Source organism: Simochromis diagramma, unplaced genomic scaffold, assembly GCF_900408965.1.
Source record: "Simochromis diagramma unplaced genomic scaffold, fSimDia1.1 OVJJ01000308.1, whole genome shotgun sequence".
NCBI classification, from domain to species: domain Eukaryota; kingdom Metazoa; phylum Chordata; class Actinopteri; order Cichliformes; family Cichlidae; genus Simochromis; species Simochromis diagramma.
The window spans coordinates 3,933,364-3,952,625 of record NW_024386785.1 but is presented as its reverse complement, the minus strand read 5'-3'; the positions used below and the strand labels follow the sequence as shown (position 1 = coordinate 3,952,625).

At 46.4% G+C, this 19,262-nt stretch overlaps 1 protein-coding gene and 2 long non-coding RNA genes across 4 annotated transcripts in view; 1 reads left to right on the top strand and 2 right to left on the bottom strand.

Annotated features, from left to right (window-relative positions):
* LOC120728102 overlaps positions 1–973 on the bottom strand; it is a 1,254-nt gene extending 281 nt beyond the window's left edge. Inside the window, exons 1-2 of the long non-coding RNA XR_005694643.1 lie at positions 642–973; positions 1–403 (exon numbers count right to left, since the gene is read on the bottom strand). The exon at positions 1–403 is cut by the window's left edge and continues 281 nt beyond it. This is a non-coding gene — a long non-coding RNA (uncharacterized LOC120728102). The remainder of the gene's footprint in view (positions 404–641) is intronic.
* Positions 974–5,261: 4,288 nt separating this feature from the next.
* LOC120728101 lies at positions 5,262–8,444 on the top strand. The gene is made up of 3 exons (XR_005694642.1): positions 5,262–6,154; positions 6,247–6,356; positions 8,397–8,444. It is a non-coding gene; the product is annotated as an uncharacterized LOC120728101 (long non-coding RNA).
* On the bottom strand, positions 6,929–15,601 carry commd7 (COMM domain containing 7). 2 transcript variants are annotated; one of them, XM_040022814.1, is made up of 9 exons: positions 15,428–15,508; positions 13,801–13,854; positions 13,442–13,544; positions 10,715–10,771; positions 10,567–10,604; positions 9,484–9,574; positions 9,197–9,246; positions 8,925–8,973; positions 6,929–7,106 (listed from the first exon to the last, which is right to left on the bottom strand). In XM_040022814.1, exons 1-9 carry the CDS (start codon positions 15,506–15,508, stop codon positions 7,030–7,032), a joined length of 600 nt encoding a protein of 199 aa, XP_039878748.1. In that variant the 3' UTR covers positions 6,929–7,029. The 2 variants fall into 2 exon arrangements, with proteins under 2 accessions (XP_039878748.1, XP_039878749.1); XM_040022815.1 differs by having other exon boundaries at positions 7,030–7,106; positions 13,801–13,851; positions 15,428–15,601.
* Positions 15,602–19,262: the final 3,661 nt, after the last annotated feature.

The following is a 19,262-nucleotide window of genomic DNA, read 5'->3' as shown; positions in this document are numbered from 1 at the left end:
GGGAGGGGGGGGACACACTCCCACTCCCACGGGGCTTAAATCTGGGACTCTCCACCATTTGACTCTAGAACTGAAGAAGCTTCTCGGATGAGAGGTGAAACGTCTTCAAGCAACTTAAAGAAGTCCAGACGCTTTTCTCTCCAAGGTCCTTAGACTACGATGGTTAGTTTACGATGATTAGTCTGCATGTCTCATTACTGTCATTACTGTAACACAGAACATAAATATAACTTTAAGAAGATCAGTGAATGATGTGGAGCCTCATCCACTGGTTTCAGGCATCACATGGAGCCACACCCTCCTCTCAGACACTGGGTCAGGACAGAAGCTGGAGGTCGTTCCCGGTGAGGAGCCTCAAGGTTGGAAATTTCACCATGACAACCTCTTTGATTCGCTTGCACCCCTGGATGGTGTGACAAAGAGAGGATTAGGGATTTTTGGGGACAATGAGGACAAACCATCTCTCTGATGTTCCTTTCAAAACCAAAGAACAGTTTACAAAGTCTGAACACAGGGAGCTGCTGGTCCGCTGGCAGGACAACAGTACTGTCCCTATTTCAACAAATATGGAGACCACTATGCATCAAGTAATATCCTCCTGGGAACCAAGGAAACAAGGAAACATGTATCTGTCAGTTTACCTTTTTTGTGACGTCCTGCCTATTTGGGGCTAAAGGAGGCCATCCAAATGAGAGCGACCATTGACCTGCTCGCCTGATGCAAAGGTTTGGCACAAACCCACTGAGCCATGAAAGGAGAGACTCTGACCGACCAATAGGCACAAGGAACCGATTCCTGAGACATCGTCCATGTGAGGAATGCACCACCTGTGCATGTGAGAAAGGTTAATGCATCACTGCACAAGTAGAATGGGAGGCAGAGCCTTCAGTTTTCAGGCCCCTCTTCTGTGGAACCAGCTTCCAGTTTGGATTCAGGAGACAGACACTATCTCTACTTTTAAGATTAGGCTTCAAACTTTCCTTTTTGCTAAAGCATATAGTTAGGGCTGGACCAGGTGACCCTGGATCCTCCCTTAGTTATGCTGCAATAGACATAGGCTGCCGGGGATTCCCATGATGCATTGAGTTTTTTCTTTCCAGTCACCTTTCTCACTCACTGTGTTAACAGACCTCTCTGCATTGAATCATATCTGTTATTAACCTCTGTCTCTCTTCCACAGCATGTCTTTATCCTGTCTTCCTTCTCTCACCCCAACCAATCACAGCAGATGGCCCCGCCCCTCCCTGAGCCTGGTTGTGCTGGAGGTTTCTTCCTGTTAAAAGGGAGTTTTTCCTTCCCACTGTCACCAAAGTGCTGCTCATAGGGGGTCATATGATTGTTGGGTTTTTCTCTGTATGTATTATTGTACGATCTACTGTACAATATAAAGCGCCTTGAGGCGACTGTTGTTGTGATTTGGCGCTGTGTAAATAAAACTGAATTGAACTGCACACTGAGTGCTTCAAAACACACCATGTAAAGTAGAAAAGGAGGGAAAAGTGCATGCACAGGGCTGCATGGGAAAGGCTGAGTGAGCCTTCACATGCTGTATGACAGATAAATTACAGTAATGACAGCATGGCTGCATTTCAAACGAATCAAGCACTTTGTTCTGAATCCTGCCTCTTTATATGGCCTCTAATATACACCGAAATGCTTTTATGTGAATGTGTTTCACAAATCTTAGAAATATGGCATCTAAGCAGATTCTTCCTCTGGATGGCATTACCTTGGCCTCCAGTAACGCTGTGAGGAACCTTGGAGTCATTTTTGACCAGGACACGTCCTTCAACGCACATATTAAACTAATATATGTATTTATAACCCCCTAAACACCAAATGCTGTGTTTCTACAGGCGTCCTTCAGTTTTGTGTGTAATGACTGTAAAGCTGCTTTGTTGGGCTGAGATCAGCTGACTGCATGGACCATTGAAGAACATGTCGTTTCTTTGGCGTGAGGAACTCTTGGGTTGCTTTTGCAGTTTGCTTTGCCTCATCGTGTGAGCAGAGACTACAGCTGAACACTTCACAGTTCATCCTGCTGCTTCCCTCAGCAGTGCCACCATCATCATCATCACACCAGTGACCCGGCTCCACTGCACCCATACATGCAGCAAATAAACTATACTGAAGCAGACCCTCGGAAACAGCATCACGACTGTTTGTGACATGACTTATAACCCCTCTGACGGCTGTTTCTCTGTCTAACTGCTCATTCTTCATATTTCTCCTGATTTCTTCTTGTTTTTGTCCAAAGCTGTCAGACGTTCTCGTGCCGAGCGTCTTTGTGCTCGATGATTTAGGCCCGAGCCTCTTCCTGTGGAGCAGAGGCAGCACGTCGGACCCAGATAACGACTCCTCTGTGTGGCTGGCCCACACACACACACACACACACACACACACACACACACACACACACACACACACACACACCGTCTGTGTTGTGTGTGTGAGAGGTTGTTTTTTCAGTTTTGAGCAGGAAGACATTAATTACTGTGAGCAAAGAGAGAAACCACGTTCTCGGTAAATTCTCAGGGAGGAACTTTAAGAGTCGGGAGCAAAATTCTCTTATCAAGAAAACACACAAACACACACACTCAGACTCACACCAACTGCACACCCTGCTTTAACTGCACACACACACATTTCCTTCCACCTTATGTGATGGATCCCATTCCTGCCAGCAGGGGGAAGTCTACATCTTCCTTCTACCTCAGGCTGCCTCACACACACAAAGTATCCCCTCACCCAGCCAATCATTAATCCAGGTGTTCCATCGTGTGGACACAGGTGCATAACGTCGGCACGCACAGCTTCTACATGCATCAGTGAAACAACAGCTCACTCTGCTCTCACTCCACAGTCAGTGGAAGCACCTGGGAACAACAGCACAAAGTGGTAAAATCACACCAGTGGACGCTGAGACGTGTAGTCCACAGAGGTCACCAACTTTCTGCAGACCTCCAAACTTCACGTGGCCCGTAGATCAGAGTGGCGATTGCGAGCCGGGCGTTCTCGTCCTACATCAGTGTGACCTCACAAATGTGCTTCTGGAAGAAGCGTTCCCATAAACACTCCTAAACCTGTGGAAAGCCTTCCCAGAAGAGCTGCAACATCACTTTCAACTCTAGAGCCAATGCTTTTGGGAATATAGTGTACATGGACACATGTACTCATCAGCTCCAGATAAGCAATCAAAAAATGAGGTTTGTGTAAAGTTCATGAACTTCTTCACAAATAACATTTTAATCATTCTAATCATGGATAGACGTGATTTCTAATTGTCTTACCTGTCTTCCTCCTCTCACACCAACCAATCACAGCAGATGGCCCCGCCCCTCCCTGAGCCTGGTTCTTGGAGGTTTCTATAAAAAAGGTTTATATAAATAAAACTGAACTGAATCTGTTCACATATTGTCACCTGTGCACTCTCCACAGGTGAGCTGTGGAATCCAGTCTGAAAGGTTTCAGCTCATGTCTGACACTTCTGCAGCTTCTGTCGTCTCACTTCAGCTCGTAAAACAAGTCCTCATTTTACCTGGAGGTAAACCTTTAAAACCCCCATTCTCCCGCCCTTAGGACAAACAACACCTGGACAGGTGTCATCATTTGAAAGGAAACTCTCTCAGAACAATAAAAACAATAAAGTATAGCAGCAGGTGTGCGTTATACAGCACGTTTCCAGTGAACAGGACTGTGTGTAAAGTCAGCGACAGTGACACAGGACGTTTGTAACTTTGGGGAAACGAGAACACGGTTGACAGCTGTGAGCTATTAGAGTTATTCTCCATAAACTTCCTCTTCCCTCTGCAGGTCCAACGGCAAAAATGTCCACACACACACACACACACACACACACACACACACACACACACACACACACACACACACACACACTCTTCAGTCTGTCAGTATCTTTTATTCCTAGCCCAAACAGACTCTTTCTTGGGAAGGCCCTGGTTATTCCCCACACAGATAAGCAGGCATACACACAAACTCTCGTTTTCATATCTTAGTGAGGACATCTCACTGACATAAAGCTTTCCCTAGCTGCTTACCCTAACCATCCAAAATGAATGCCTGACCCTAACCATGACCAAACTGTAACCCTGGTACTAAAACCAGATTGTGAGCCTCAAAAATGCCTTCAAACGTTGAGTCAGTGGGTATTTGACGTGTTTGTTGGGGGGTTGATTTGCTCTGCTGTTCTACTGAAGCCCCAAACATATCCAAACAGTGCTTAACACATGTATTAGACCACTGTGAGGTTTGACCCTAAACTAACAGCACTGATAGTTCCAAAATAATTATTTATGTTTCTGTAATGGTTAATCCACCAATATCCACAAGCTCTTTAATCAAAATGATATTTTCAGTGCTAACAAATTATTATTATTGTTATGCAGTCATTTTCAGATTCGCTGCTTTACAAAGAAAGCAGGAGAAATAATAAAAAGTATGATTTCTGTTGAAGATCACAGTATTGACTTGCATTCCTCAGCAGCTCACAAAAACATGAATTAAATTTGTTGCACCTGTAGCTGACCTCAGGAGGACACAATCACCAGTCGTATCTGATCACAATGACACAAAGTGTTTTTCTGCAGGATTTTCACGTGGACGTAAAGTCTGGAGTCTCTCTGATGATCTAACTCATGATCTAATCACTTCCCAAAGAATGTTAATCAGCTGGTGTTTACTTAACATCAGCTGAGTGACGAACTTCTGCGAGAAGACTGAAACACTGAAAGGATCGAGATCTGTGGGATTTTTCTCTTTTAAAGGGCCAGAGAAACAACTGGGAGGAGCTCAGGAGGCCTCGGGGGGATGCATGCAAGGACACGTCGGGTCACACGATGAGACGAAAGGAGAGCCGGCATGAAGAAAGGAGGAGGAGGAGAGACACTAAGGACAAAGAGAAAGAATGTGAAGAGAAAGAGGAGAATTGCACAACAGAGGTGAAGGTTTGATTTGCTTTTGGCTCCGAGTCCTGAAACTGTGAGAGGCTGATTGTCTGTGAGGATGAGCATCTTTGGAACATCAGAGCCAAAGTTCCTCCTGACTGAGCCTGACAGGAAGGAAACCCTCGTCCTTTCACCTGCTGCAGGGCTCCGTCTCCTCTCAGTTAGACCAGAGTCACCTTTGAGCAGCTCTGTTCACCTCTTTAATTTAAAAACACTCAGTGTACCTGCAGCCTGTGGGTCCCCGCCCCCCCTCACCAGGTATCTGAACGTGTCAGAGGACATGAAGGAGCAGCACTTTCTCACTGCAAGCAATCCAAACCGCACAGCAGCTGAACAGTAAAAACAATATCAGTAACTAATATGAGCGAGCTGCTGTGTCCTGCAGCGAGGAGCCAATCAGCTGAATGAACAGGTGAGTTTGAAGGATGTTTGGAAACAAGCTGACAGGCTATAGGCTGATCCATCCGGACTGAGCAAAAATACGTTACTGAGGGCAAAATGATACGTGTGAACACGCAGCAGCTGAAAACTGTGCTACCTTACATTACAAAGGCAATTATCGTGATGGCCAAGGCGCGCCCGCGTGCGCGCGCACCTGCGTCAGCTGGACTGTGACTGACTTTAAACACAAGAAGAAGAAAAACAGAGCCAACAGCATTCAGCACAAACTTCAGTCTCAGGTCTTCATCAAATATTCAACTCCAGGAAACAAACAAAGCAATTTTTTTAATCAAGAAATAAACATAAACAACTGCCCTGATTGGCTGTTCCATCAGCACTCCCAGACGCTCGGTCCTTGATTGGTCTGAGTTTGTCAAAAACTTTGGTTCGTTCATGATTTCCACATGACCACAGCCTGGATTTGCTGTTTACTGTGGGGGCAGACGGCCAGGTGAGCGCGAGGCGTGACAGGACACGCCGCAGAGCTATGTGGAACATTTGATTTTCTGCTAAATATGGGGAATCCTGAGTTTTCACTGAATCCATTTACGCAACATCCCAGGAAACGCAGCAGGACGGATCCACGCACAGATACGTGGAAAGGTGAACAGAAAGACGGGCTTGGCCTGGAGCCGTGCTTCTAATGAAGACAAGCTCGTCTGTCCGAGACAGCCAGCGGAGGGAAGGGCGTGAAGGTTACACACAGCAGGACGGGAGAGTCGGGGGGCACGACCCGCTGATGCAGTCAGGTGTGGCAGACAGCGACGGGGAGCGGTGGATCCTGGTTTTGAGAAAGACAAACGACACGTCCAACTGACTGGAGGCTTTTTCTCTTTTTTAGGGCCGGCACGCCGAGCCGCTCGCAGACGGGAACGTTCCTGAGCCCGTGCACGGATGTGTGAAGGTCACGGTTATCGTCCCTGCGCACAGAGATTCCTCCAGGTCCTCTGAGTATGTAGATGATGTCATGCTGTGTAGATGATGTCATGCTGTGTAGATGAGTTACTTTAATGTGGTTTAGGTTGTTTCTGTGACAGCCGCGTATCGCAGCTCTCTAATGTCAGAAAGTATAGTCAGTACGTAAAGGAGGAGCTGCAGATGCTGTACAAAGATATAAAGTAGGCGGGAAAACCCTTCAGAATAAAGGCAACTTCCTGTCTTCGAGCAGACAGACTGCTGAGGAATAATCAGCAGATAATTATCACAGACGTCTGAAGTGGTTTCGGAGCCGAGGGCTGAAACGGCGCTCTGACATGTGCCTCCAGGCTCGTACGCATCCCTGTGTGGCCTTTACTGCACGCCCGTCTCTGGCTGCTGCTCATTTCGCCTGCATTTAACCTGTTATTGCAGCTAATTCGTGTTTGTTTTAGTAATATTTTATTACATCAGTAAGAGACAGCAGGCCTGAACTCGATCGAACAGGTCTGGTTTCTGATGGAAGTGTCAAAATGTTCCCGCTGATCTCACCCAGGTGTCGTCGTGCTGACAGACCGTTTCCCACAGGGGGAGAAAACAGCAGATAATGACAGGTTACTCCTCAGTTTATTGACTCATTTCAGGTAAAAATGTCACACGCACACAAATTCAACCAGTACATACAACACACACACGGACACGCACGCGCTCAGCTGAAGCACTCCATGCTGGCCTTGGCTCGCTCCATCTCGTGCAGGAAGTTGTAAAACTGAGGCAGCGTCAGTTCTGCAGGGAAGAGACAAAAAAGGATGACTTCCTGTCAGAGACAGAAATGAAAGGTTTTTGCATCTGTGGAGGAAAACGTGAAAAACTGGGAGAGCTCCAAACCAGGAATACTCTCTTCAAGAGGAATTAAAATACAGAGGAGCAGTTTAAAATCTACAGCTGCTGTTTGTGAGGTCATTTCCTCCCTGCTACACATAAGAGCCAATCAAAATCACCCGTTTCAAAAATCCAAAAAGCACACCTGAATTACGACCACTGCAGCATTTACCTATCTCTACTTTTAAGATCGGGCTCAAACTTTCCTTTTTGCTAAGGCATATAGTTAGGCTGGACCAGGTGACCCCGAATCCTCCCTTAGTTATGCTGCAATCTGGTCTTTAGGTGATGACGTGACGAATCCTGCTTCCGGTCCAAACTACTCTGCGTCCATTAAGGCTGTTGTGTTTTTAACATGTTTTAATGTTTTGTTCTATTTAATCTCAACAAGCCCCTAAAAGCAGTCAGTGATCACTGTCTCAGTTTTTATTACTGCTGTTCATTTGAAACCCTTATGATGCAGCTGCAGCCCAGCAGCAGTATATTAATGACTAACCTCGTATTGTGGATGGATTATCTCAGTTGTTTTTCTGGCTGAAGTTTGGACTGCATTTATCCCTAACCATCAGGAACCTTCACGTTAACTTTTATCGAGTGGAAAAAGTTAGCGTTCATCCTCCATCCTTCACTGTGTTTATGCTAACATAGCTGTGTCGCTAGCGGTCACGTAGCACATCATTATATAGCAGCTAGCCCAACTTCAGTAACCCTACAAACGTCACTGCTGTTTAGTTTTCTGTCTTCATTTATGTTGGAAGTGATAACAGAGCTGTACGTTTGAATTTTTCAGAAATCTCTGTCAGAACATGCTATATCATGTTTAGCAGGAAGCTAGCGAGCTAACTTCCTGCTAACTTCTAACTCCATTCAATTTAATAAATCCTGTTTTCATGGATGCCTGGATGTTAAACTTCATAGTTACACCTGGTAAAGCAGCAACACTGATCATTTTATTAAAGATGAAAGAATTTAGACAGTTTGTGACTCTTAGTGATGCTGCAGAGTTCGTTTGACTTTGGGACCTGGGAGTTTGGACCCAGACGTGGTTAATGAAGTCAGACTTAAAGCCCGGATAGGTGTAGCTGCTGGGGGACTCCCATGATGCACTGGGTGTTTCTTCTTCACTCACTATGTGTTAACAGACCTCTCTGCATTGAATCATATCTGTTATTAACCTCTGTCTCTCTTCTACAGCATGTCTTTATCCTGTCTTCCTTCTCTCACCCCAACCGGTCGCAGCCATTGACTGTAGCAGATGGCCCCGCCCCTCCCTGAGCCTGGTTCTGCCGGAGGTTTCTTCCCGTTTCCTTCCCACTGTCGCCAAAGTGCTTGTTCGGCCATTTGATTGTTGGGTTTTTCTCTGTATGTATTACTGCAGGATCTACCTTGCAATATAAAGCGCCTTGAGGTGACTGTTGTGATTTGACGCTGTATAAATAAAACTGAATTGAAGATCTGTAGGTCGGCTGACTCTGAGGGCGTCGGGTGGAGGAACTGATATTTCATTTACGAAGTTTACACGATTAAACCAGACGAGTTCCTTTTTACATTTCTTACAGTCTTTTTCACTCGCAGCATCTGTTCATTATCTAAGTTTTGTGTCCTGAGTTGCAGAAACAACCGTCAGAGTAACTTAAAGCTTCCTGTTACAGACTCGAGCAGTTGGAAAGAAAGACATTCAAGGTGTGCAAAACTTCAGGTACGAGTGACATCATCACTCACCCATGTAGACGTTTTCAGTGGAATTCCCCTTTCTGACCACGAGCTTCAGCTGCAACCAAACACAACGTGTTCAACAAAACAACGATGCTGTGTGTGTTTTCATATCTTTGTGGGGACCAAAATACCAGTCTCCACAAGTTTGAAGACATTATTGAGAATCAAAATGTGGTTTTAGTGTCCGGGTTACAGTTTGGTTAGGGGAAGCATTATGTCAATTAGATGTTCCCACAGGATATGAATACCCCACATGTGTGTGTGGAGCGCTGTCGTACCTGCAGGAAGACTGTGCCCAATTTCTGAATTTCACTGGTGCCAACAGTCACTGTGGGACGACAAAACACAGCGTGATAAAAACACTCAAACAGGACGGACGCTGTGTCACGTCTGCGCCTGAAACAGTGAGGCGCGTCGTGGTTAGCTCTGTTATTCAGCTTCCATCGGCTGCACACACCGAGGGGTTCAAATGTGCTCAGAGGGCGGACGCGCTCACAGACAGACTCAGACTGAACCTCTAATGTGAGCCAAATTTGCCGTGCACGCTAGGTTTGCTCCTTCTTACCTCCAAACTTCCACTCCATGTCAACCAGCTGGTTGACCATCAGAGTCTGCCCGACAGCGAGCCTGGTCAGCGCTGCGTAGTGCTCCGCCCACTGCAGGAACACAGATCACATCAGACTCCTGAGACACGTGTTCACAGTTTAAAGGTTGCCTGAGTAACATCGTAAGAACAAGTTTTATCAACGACACTGAGTCAGTGCTAACACCTGTGAGCTAGCATCGGCCCAAACGGACACACGTGCTCCTCCATGTTGTTTTACACGAGTCAGCATGTGCAGCCTGAGCATCACAATGATGGCGAGCTAAGGCACAGCTAGCTGGCTGACCATCCTCGTGTAGCCACCACTGTGGGAGTGTTAGTTACACAGAGGTTAAAGTGTGCTGGATCGATCTGGAACAGTTCAGTTCTTGGCGTTGCTTCGAGCAACAGCCAGCAGATACCCGACGCCCCGTGACGCGCTTACAGCCTCAGCCTGTGACGTGTTCATGGTGCAGATGTAAATAAAGCTGCAGCAGGCTACAGAAGAGGAGCTGCAGGATTTACCCACAGTAAACACAACATGTTAGCTGGTGAAGAAATGGTAAATGGACTGGTTCTCATATAGCGCTTTTCTACTCTTCTGAGCACTCAAAGCGCTTCACACAACTTGTGCATTCACCCATTCTAACTAGCATTCACACACATTCATACTTCGATGGATGCATCGGAGAGCAATTTGGGGTTAGTATGTAGCCCAAGGATATTTGGCACGCAGACGAGGGGAAGCCAGGAACCTTCCGATCATTGATGACCTGCTCTACCTCCTGAGCTACAGCCACTCACAGAAACAAGTCCAGAGTCCTGGAAGGCCCTTTGAACCATCTATGACGTCTTTAATAGTAGTGGAAAGTTTGGCACACGCAAAGGGCGTGGCTTTGGTCAGGTGGTTTGATCCCAGTCTGCATGCCACGATACAAACCCCATGTTGCTCTATGAATGCATGAATGTCAGACAGGAAGCACTTAGAAACAGCACATGCTTGAATGAGGCAGAAAAGCGCTGCATAAGCAGCTTTCCATTTACCTTTAGCACTACTTCACTTACCTGCAGTGAGAAGTGAGCCGACTTTTCCTCGCTCAGTCCTGAGAAACGATCAGAGTGAGCAGGTTGGCTTTCATTAACACAAACGTGACAGTAACTAATACGACTACTGTGAGAATGACTCTGAGGCACAGAGGACTCGGATGTGTACCTAATGTCAGGAGGTCTTCTTTGATCTGCTCGCCTGTCAGGTTTTTCTTCAGGGCTCCTGAGGAGAAAACAGACACGGACACCTTCCTGTTACTGTTTATAGCTCCACCTGTTGAGTGTCGGGTTTTAAATGCCGTGAGAAAATACTGTGCAGGTATCCCCACATACACATCTGTATGGAGATCACTGCTGCAGACACACCTGGCCCGTGCAGTAAGCATGCACACGTACAGTGCAGCGTATACAGCACCACAGACAGATAGCCCACGCGTAACTGGCATTCTGGGAAATGGAGGAAGTGAAAATACAAACGAAATCACAGGCAGAAACATGCTGTCTGTGAATGAAACCTGAAAGCACAGTGTTAGCACTGTTGCCTCACAGCAAGAAGGTCCTGAGTTCACTTCCACCATCAGGCTGGGGTCTTCCTGCGGGGCTTCTCCTCGGGTACAACGCCTTCCTCCCACAGTCCACAGACATGCAGATAGTGGGGTGAATGGTTGCCTATGTGTTAGCCCCCCCCCGTGACCTAACAAGGATAAGAAGCAGAGGAGGGATGGATGGCACATAAAATAAGATTTACTCATCCATCCACAAACCAAAAACACCCTGTCAGTGGGTTTATCTGTGACAAGGATTCACTTCCTGTGACTGAGATGAACAGGAAGCACTGGTGCTAACGAGGGAGGATTCTTTTCTCTCGTTCAGTTCATTTTTATTTCAGTGGTTTCTGTTCGAGCTCACTGTAATAACCTTGATGCAGACTCTGTTTGAAGGACCAGATTAGTCAGAGATGAGGGAGGAAAAACGACCACTCTGCTGTTTTCTCTGATTTCTCTCAACACTTTGTTGCCGATCACATCTTATGGCTCGTAATAATCGCTGCACTTCTGTCTCAACTTTGCAAACAGAAACTCGCCCAAAATATTTGGCCCAGGTGTCAGGAGCACTTTGTTGTACTGAACTTCTGCACTGAGGGCTATACTTATCAGAAACCACCCGCATGGACCGCAGCTGGGCGGCTCATCAAGAATGCAGCAGCACATCGGGGCTGCACACAACACAAGTGGGAACAAGGGGAAGTGTTATCCATTTTCCGTTTATTCTCTCGTGCTGGCAGAGCGCGTTCAGAGAAACACAAATTGAAATGTGTTGAAAGAAGCCTTAGTCTTCAGTTACACCTGCCTGAGCCTGCTGCTTCCATCGCACTGAATCAAACACCACCAACAGTCCCCTGTTCAGTTACATCCCAGGTCACATGCTGCTGCTGTCACTCACACAAGTGCTTCGTAAAACCGTTACTGCAGGCAACGGATTTAAAGCTCCATACGCCCTCATCGTGTTCAGCGCTGTGGCATCAACAATCTGACACTCGGCTAGAAATCAAAACCAGCCAAACTCCACTCCTTTTAACCTCCAAACACATGACCCACATCCCACAGCGCAGAGGATAAACAGACCACAGCACCGAGGCAACAACTCAGTTCCATTCATCACAACAGCGGTCGCCTCAAGGTGATGGTAAAGACCCCACAATCATCCAGAGAAAACCCCAATGATTAGGCAACAGTGGGAAGGAAAAACTCCCTTTTAACAGGAAGAGGGGCGGGGCCATCTGCTGCGACCGGCTGGGGTGGAGGGGAGGAGCCAGTTTTAACAGGATATTTCTAACTTTAGAGATGTTGCACAAATGGAAGAAAGCAGTCTTACATATTTGTTTAATATGTGCGTTGAAGGACATGTCCTGGTCAAACATGACACCAAGGTTCCTCACAGTGTTACTGGAGGCCAAGGTAATGCCATCCAGAGTAAGAATCTGCTTAGATACCATATTTCTAAGATTTTCAGGGCCGAGTACAATAACCTCAGTTTGATCTGAACTAAGAAGCAGAAAGTTAGCGGCCATCCAGGTCTTTATGTCTTTAAGACATTCCTGCAGTTTAACTCATTGGTGTGTGTTATCTGGCTTCATGGACAGATAGAGCTGGGTGTCATCTGCATAGCAGTGTAAATGTATGCTATGTCTTCTAATGATGCTGCCTAAGGGAAGCATGTATAATGTAAACAGAATTGGTCCTAGCACTGAACCCTGTGGAACTCCATAATTAACCTCAGTGTGTGAAGAGGACTCTCCATTTACATGCACAAACTGGAGTCTATTAGATAGATATGATACAAACCACTGCAGCGCAGCACCTGTAATACCTACAGCATGTTCTAATCGCTCTAATAGGATATTATGGTCGACAGTATCGAACGCTGCACTGAGGTCTAGCAGGACAAGCACAGAGATGAGTCCACTGTCAGAGGCCATAAGAAGATCATTTGTAACCTTCACTAAAGCTGTTTCTGTGCTGTGATGAGCTCTGAAACCTGACTGAAACTCTTCAAATAGGTAAAGGGCGGGGTTATCACCTACAGTATGACACCTGACACTCAGAGTGTTGACAGGTGTGTTTCCAGCCTGTCTCTGCTCTTCTCCTGTCTGCCAGTGTAAAATTACAGTGAAGTGCTTCACACATAAATCTTCTGCATTCTCTGACTTTACTCTTAACGACACCGACTCTACCTGGTCTGTAGGTTAACAGAACTGACGTCCTGATCAAGGAGATAAACGAGGGAAAATGGAAACAACCTGATTCCCACCACCTAATCTGGTACAGCTGGATTTACGATGTCCGTGTTAGCCTCTGTGATTAGAGTGATGGATGATGAGTGTGTCTCCCACCCTGCGGCACCAGGAGGACGCTCTTCATCAGGTTCCTCAGAGGCCCGGCGCTCATCCCATGTTCCCCCGCGAACTCAGTGAGCTGCTGCATGAACCTCTCTGTCTGCACACACACACAGACACACACACACAGAAAAATGCATGCATTCATTTGCACATGCACACAAAAGGGCAGCCGATGTTTTACCTCGGTTCAGTTATCAAGGCTAATCACTAAGTCCAAAGTCCCATTAACATCAAAATGTGTGTGTGTGTGTGTGTGTATGTATGTATGTGTGTGTGTGTGTATGTGTATGTGTGTGTGTGTGTGTGTGTATGTGTGTGTGTGTGTATGTGTGTGTGTGTGTGTGTGTGTTCACCTCTTTCGGCTCCAGGAGGAACTGGAACAGAATTTCAATCAGGCGATGAAACTGCTGCGTGAAAGAAAAAGAGTTTGCTTGTTTGAAACTTTGGTCAGATTTACGTTTCAGCTGCAGCTCAAAGACCTGATTCACTCGTCTGTCTACCCCTGCCAGGCAGGGACAGAGGAACAAACCTGCAAACTAAAAACGATTGGTCCACAGCACTCATGAAGAACATCTCAACATGCTTTAATCGTCTTGCTGAATCCATGTGTTCAGGCCTCGGGCTCAGAAGTAACCCAAAGGCTGAAGATGCCACCGTCTGATGTGTGAGGCATCAGAATCAGAATCAGAATCAGAATCAGAAAGGGGTTTATTGCCAAATGTTGAGCAGGTTTACAACATTAGGAAATTGCTGCGGTGCTTCAGTGCAAACATAGTGTCATAAGATATAAAAATAAGAATAAGAATTAAAAGTGCTACGTAGAAAGATATATACATTAGTGCAGGTGGTGATCAGTGCCAAACATGGAATGATGCAGTGACACAGCGTAGGGTCATGTGATAGTGGCGGGGACAGTCATATGGTTACTGTTCATGTGTCCAACAGCAGAGGGGAAGAGTGCACACTCAGAACGCTGCATCAGGACTCAAAAGCTTTATTTCCTCTTGATGCGTCCGAGATGCTGCACGAGGCAGACGCCCCGAGAGCCAATCCAGTACCAGGATTAATGCCACCTCCCTCCCGGCGTCTCCTAGACTTTGTGTGAGGAGCTGTGCTCCCGATAAAGGAGGGAATGAAGACTCTCACACTGAGTTTAAAGAATAAAGAAAGATTCTCTTCATCACAGTGAAGGTTGACTCCTGTAACTCAGGTACTCATCACTAATCTGCATCAGCCTGCAGATCAATCCTAATATTCTGGATTATTGTAATCTGTTAGTAGCCTAACTGCTCTCTGATGTCACGTCGTCACGCGAGGGCCCGGGCTCTCAGCTCTGCTGTCAGTCTCCGTGACATCACGGCGCTCTCGTTGTAGGAGGTGGCGAAGACTGTGACATCGTTCCAGTGTTAATCACTGTACACACATCATCAGATGTGCTGAGTAATCAGATTACAGCTGAGCGGCAGCTCCTGGAGGTGTTGAAGCTCCTCGCGTACATCAAAGTCCTCTTTAAATCCCGTTTACAGGTGTGTTTACCTCACAGAAATGCCACCATCCTGCTGGGCGGACCGTCAGCCGTGACGCGCCTCAGCGCTCCGCCCCACAGCACCGTGCTGCACTGTTATTGGTGAGTAATAAACCGACGGCATCGATAAGTCTGGACTCTGACGTTCAAAGCGGGTTCTGCTGGACGCCGTCTGGTCACGTGACAGCGGCTGTGACTGCGCGCATCACGTGCACTTCAGTCTAACAGCTCGTGGCTGTCGGACGTCTGTTTGAAGTCCGACAGCCACGAGCCTGAGCGATATTTCTGCTTGTTCAGCCGGGGATTCATCAGCTGGCAGTCAGCTGACACGGACACGTGTACATTCCGTGCAGGTACAGGTGGGCTGTGACCGTTAACCTCCTTTCACTGACGTAACGAGCCCCGGGGCTCGGACAGCTTCCGGTAAAGCTGCTCCGTTAAAGCCGCGGACTTACCTGCTCGTTCAGCTTGTTCAGGTTCTGGAAGTCGGTGCCGACAGAGTCCGGTAAAACGTCTTTAGTGAAGTGAAGCTGCATCGTTTCTGTCGGCTGACCGTCCCCAAAACAAACACAGCCCGCTGCGGAGCGCAGTTCCGGGTTATGGATGAGCGCATGCGCACAAGTGTCTGCCAGACAGGTCAAGAAGAAGAATGAAAGATCAAACCTCACGAAAGCTTTTCCTTTAGTTTGACGGAGATTTATTTTTGTTCTTGTAAGACGAACTTTTAGAAGTTTGTAGCAAAAAAGGTGAAAGTTTTTGTTCCCTTCAAAATCACTTTGAATGTTCTCACCACGAGTTTAATTATTTTGATTATTATGCATGCGGATATAAAGCATGTGGAACATTAATTTCAATTTTATTTTATTTGTATAGCATCCTGAAGCAACAACAAGGCGCTTAATTACATTGTTTAGTAAAATTTGTTTAAATGTTTAGTCATTAATATCAAGTCAAAAACGTTATTTTAAAATACATAAAAACGTATTCAGGAACCTTAGACTTGTATTCAATGGGCTACGGTCTCTTATGCTATTTTACATTAGCAAATAATGCGACATTCATGTAATAATAATAATAAATGTTATTTATAGGCACCCATTAAAATGCTTGAGGTCTCCTTACATTTGTACAGCGAATTAAAATCATATACACAAATAAATCATAATAAAATGAACACATAAAAGCACAAAATGACTGAAACAGTTGTGATCAGGTGGGTTTTGTGATGTCACTGAAAACGACTTTAATTTTTGGAGAATTCAAAGCATCTATAAATACCAGATGTTCAGAAAACAGCTCACATCTGCATCATGCTGATACGGTGCAAAATGTCAGTCACAAGTCACGAGCCAATGAGCATGCCCCGATGATCTTCCTTCTTGACACAACTATGGTCAAAATGCATTAAATGAACTTGATCTTTCACTCAGAGCGACCTGAAAAAATCGCTGAGCTCATGAACTCATCGGCAAAGTGCTCGTAGGGGTCAGGCGCACGATCTGATATCCTCGTGTTGGTGTTGTTCCCAGATCATCATTAAAATGTTGTTCCAGGATCAACATTGCAAGTGACCAATCAGGATGTTGTGACGTCATACTTTTGCGACTTTGGGAAAAACTGCCGTAAAACAAAAAACTGTCTTAAGCTGCGAGAAACCGCCTCTGTCTGCCGATCAACGGACCCTAACCCTTTAATAAACAGTAAGCAGAATTGATATTGTCCTTGCAACATTGGAATTTCATAAATGCACGAATGGCTTGGCGCGCCAAAGAATAACGTCACAACAATGTGATTGGTCACTTGCAATGTTGATCCTGGAACAACATTTTCATGATGATCTGGGAACAACACCAACACGACGATATCAGATCATCCAGGGGTCAGGCCGAGGGTCGTTTTCTCATCCACTTCAGAAGGACCCAGGTCTTTTTGTAACTGCAGCTGTCGCCCCCTGTTGGCAAGTCCGGGCAGCTTCTACGGGCTTTGATTTTCAGGCGTTCAATTCCAAAAAACTCTGGATGCACTTCAGAAGGACTCGAGTGACTTTGTTCTTTTACGTGGCCGAAATCTTCCCTGTGGTCCAAATGAACAGCAAACCTTGTGCTGCTGGAAATCATGAAAAACCTGTTTTCCTTTGGAGGTGATGCTTCTGGAAGTCAATGATCCCAATAAAAATGATTATGAGATGGTAATACGATCGTTCCTAATGAAACTGTCCACAGCCCAGCGAGCCCTCTCAGGTCATCAGCTTCAGATCTTTGAACTGTTCCCAGAAACAGATCCAAGCTGGAGCTGCTTTCAGTTTCTGCCTCCTGCTCTTTGGACTACAGGTGGGTTTTGATTATCGATTTATCGATTAAAATCTATTCTGACTTGGATAACGTGATATTGATTCATTAAAATCCTGAATCGATTTTTTAATATAAATTTATTTTGCCTGAAACGCCAGAATCTCAGGTTAAAGCTTCAGGTTAAAACAAAATTTCAACAACCACCAAACAGCTGAAGCAGTAAATGAGAGCAGGAACACGGGTCCTGCACAAAGACGTAAACAGGAAGCGCCGACCCGACGCATCAGAATCAGTGAGATGTTGCCTTTCTCACCCGACGGCACGTACGCGGTCACGCCGTCGGGGCTGAAAGCCGACAGCTCGCTGATTTTGAAGTGTCGCTTTGTGTTTACGTCCTTTTTGCGCTGATTCTGAAGCTGCAGATTTTTCTCTCTGCAAACAATATTGACTGAACCAGCAGCCAAAGACGATCCAAACTACACTTCACATGAACATCGTCATGAATTTCCTCTGACTTTGGCTGTTTTGCTTCCACCACGATCACACTCATGTAGAGCTCTCTCTCTCTCTCTCTCTCTAAATCAATAATCAGAGCCCACCCTTATTGCCCACCATCTACACTGTCGGCCGCTGTTGGATTTTTTTGTTTTTTACTTACTTCCGACAGAAAGCCTCATTTCTGCTGTTCGATACTGAACAAATTGAAACTTTTTAAAGTTTGCAAAACTGCAAAACGCTGAGCTTTGTCTCTAATCAAACCTCTGTAACTTTGCTCTGCTTCACTTCGTTTTTGACAATATTTTTAAGGTCATCTGCTATAAAAACACAGACCAGGAAAATTGCCTTCATGTTTTTCTGTTTCATCCTCAGCTACTTTGACACAAAGCCGTCTGCTGTGCTGCTCACACCTTTGATTAAGTCTGGCAAGTGTCAGCTTCCTTTTTATAGATAGAAAAATATAGATATGTACTGATAAGCAGTGTTGGTCAAGTCAAGCAGACCACACCTTAAAAGATAGCTGAGGCCACCACAGAGTCATAGAAGGTCTTCAGGAGTGGGCCCTCCACTCCAAACGACCTGAGTATCTGCAGCAGGTACAGCCTGCTCTGCCCTTTCCTGTAGAGGGCGTCTGAATTATGAGTCCAGTCCAGTCTGTTGTTCAGATGAACACCAAGGTACCTGTAGCTGTCCACAGCCTCAATGTCCATACCTTGGATGTTCAGTGGTTGCAGTGGAGAATGCTTGTGCCTGTGGAAGTCTACCACCAGCTCCTTGGTTTTACTGGTGTTGATCTGGAGGTAGTTCAGCTGGCACCAGTCCACAAAGCCTTGGGTCAGTTCTCTGTACTCCCTGTCGTCCCCATCAGTGATGAGGCCGACTATTGCAGAGTCATCAGAGAACTTCTGCAGGAAGCACTGGGTGGAGCTGTGGGAGAAGTCTGCAGTGTAGATGGTGAAGAGGAACGGAGCCAGAACCGTTCCCTGTGGGCCCCCCGTACTGCAGACGACCCTGTCCGACACACAGCCCTGAGTCCTCACATACTGTGGTCGGTCGGTGAGGTAGTCCAGAATCCATGTAGTGAGGTGATGGTCCACTCCTGAGTTCTCCAGGTTGTCCTTCAGGACTGTGGGAATAATGGTGTTAAAGGCACCAGAACATGATTCTCACAGTGCTCCCAGCGGTCTCCAGGTGAGCGAGGGAACGATGTAGGAGGTTAATGACGGCATCGTCCGCTCCAGTGCCAGGCTGGTAAACAAACTGAAGTGGATCCAGTGATGAGCTCACCAGGTGCCGAAGCTGAGCCAGGACCAGCCGCTCCAGGGTCTTCATCAGGTGGGATGTCAGAGCCACCGGCCTGCCTGTGAAGGGTCTGAGGTGTCAGAGGTGGAACAGCAGCAGTGGGGGTGGGTGAGTCTGCAGCCGGTGTTGCAGACTGCCTCATGGATGAATCAAATGTGTTGAAGAAATGATTCAGTTCGTTTGCCCACCTCAGATCCCC

Bases quoted from the DNA above. Each gene is read 5' to 3' on its own strand.
- commd7 (XM_040022814.1), bottom strand. From the start codon at position 15,508: ATGCAGCTTCACTTCACTAAAGACGTTTTACCGGACTCTGTCGGCACC. The intron at 10,605-10,714 runs GTACACATCCGA...ATCGTTTCTCAG, and splicing joins AGAAGACCTCCTGACATTAG to GACTGAGCGAGGAAAAGTCG. The intron at 7,107-8,924 runs GTGAGTGATGAT...TCTTCCCTGCAG, and splicing joins CACTGAAAACGTCTACATGG to AACTGACGCTGCCTCAGTTT.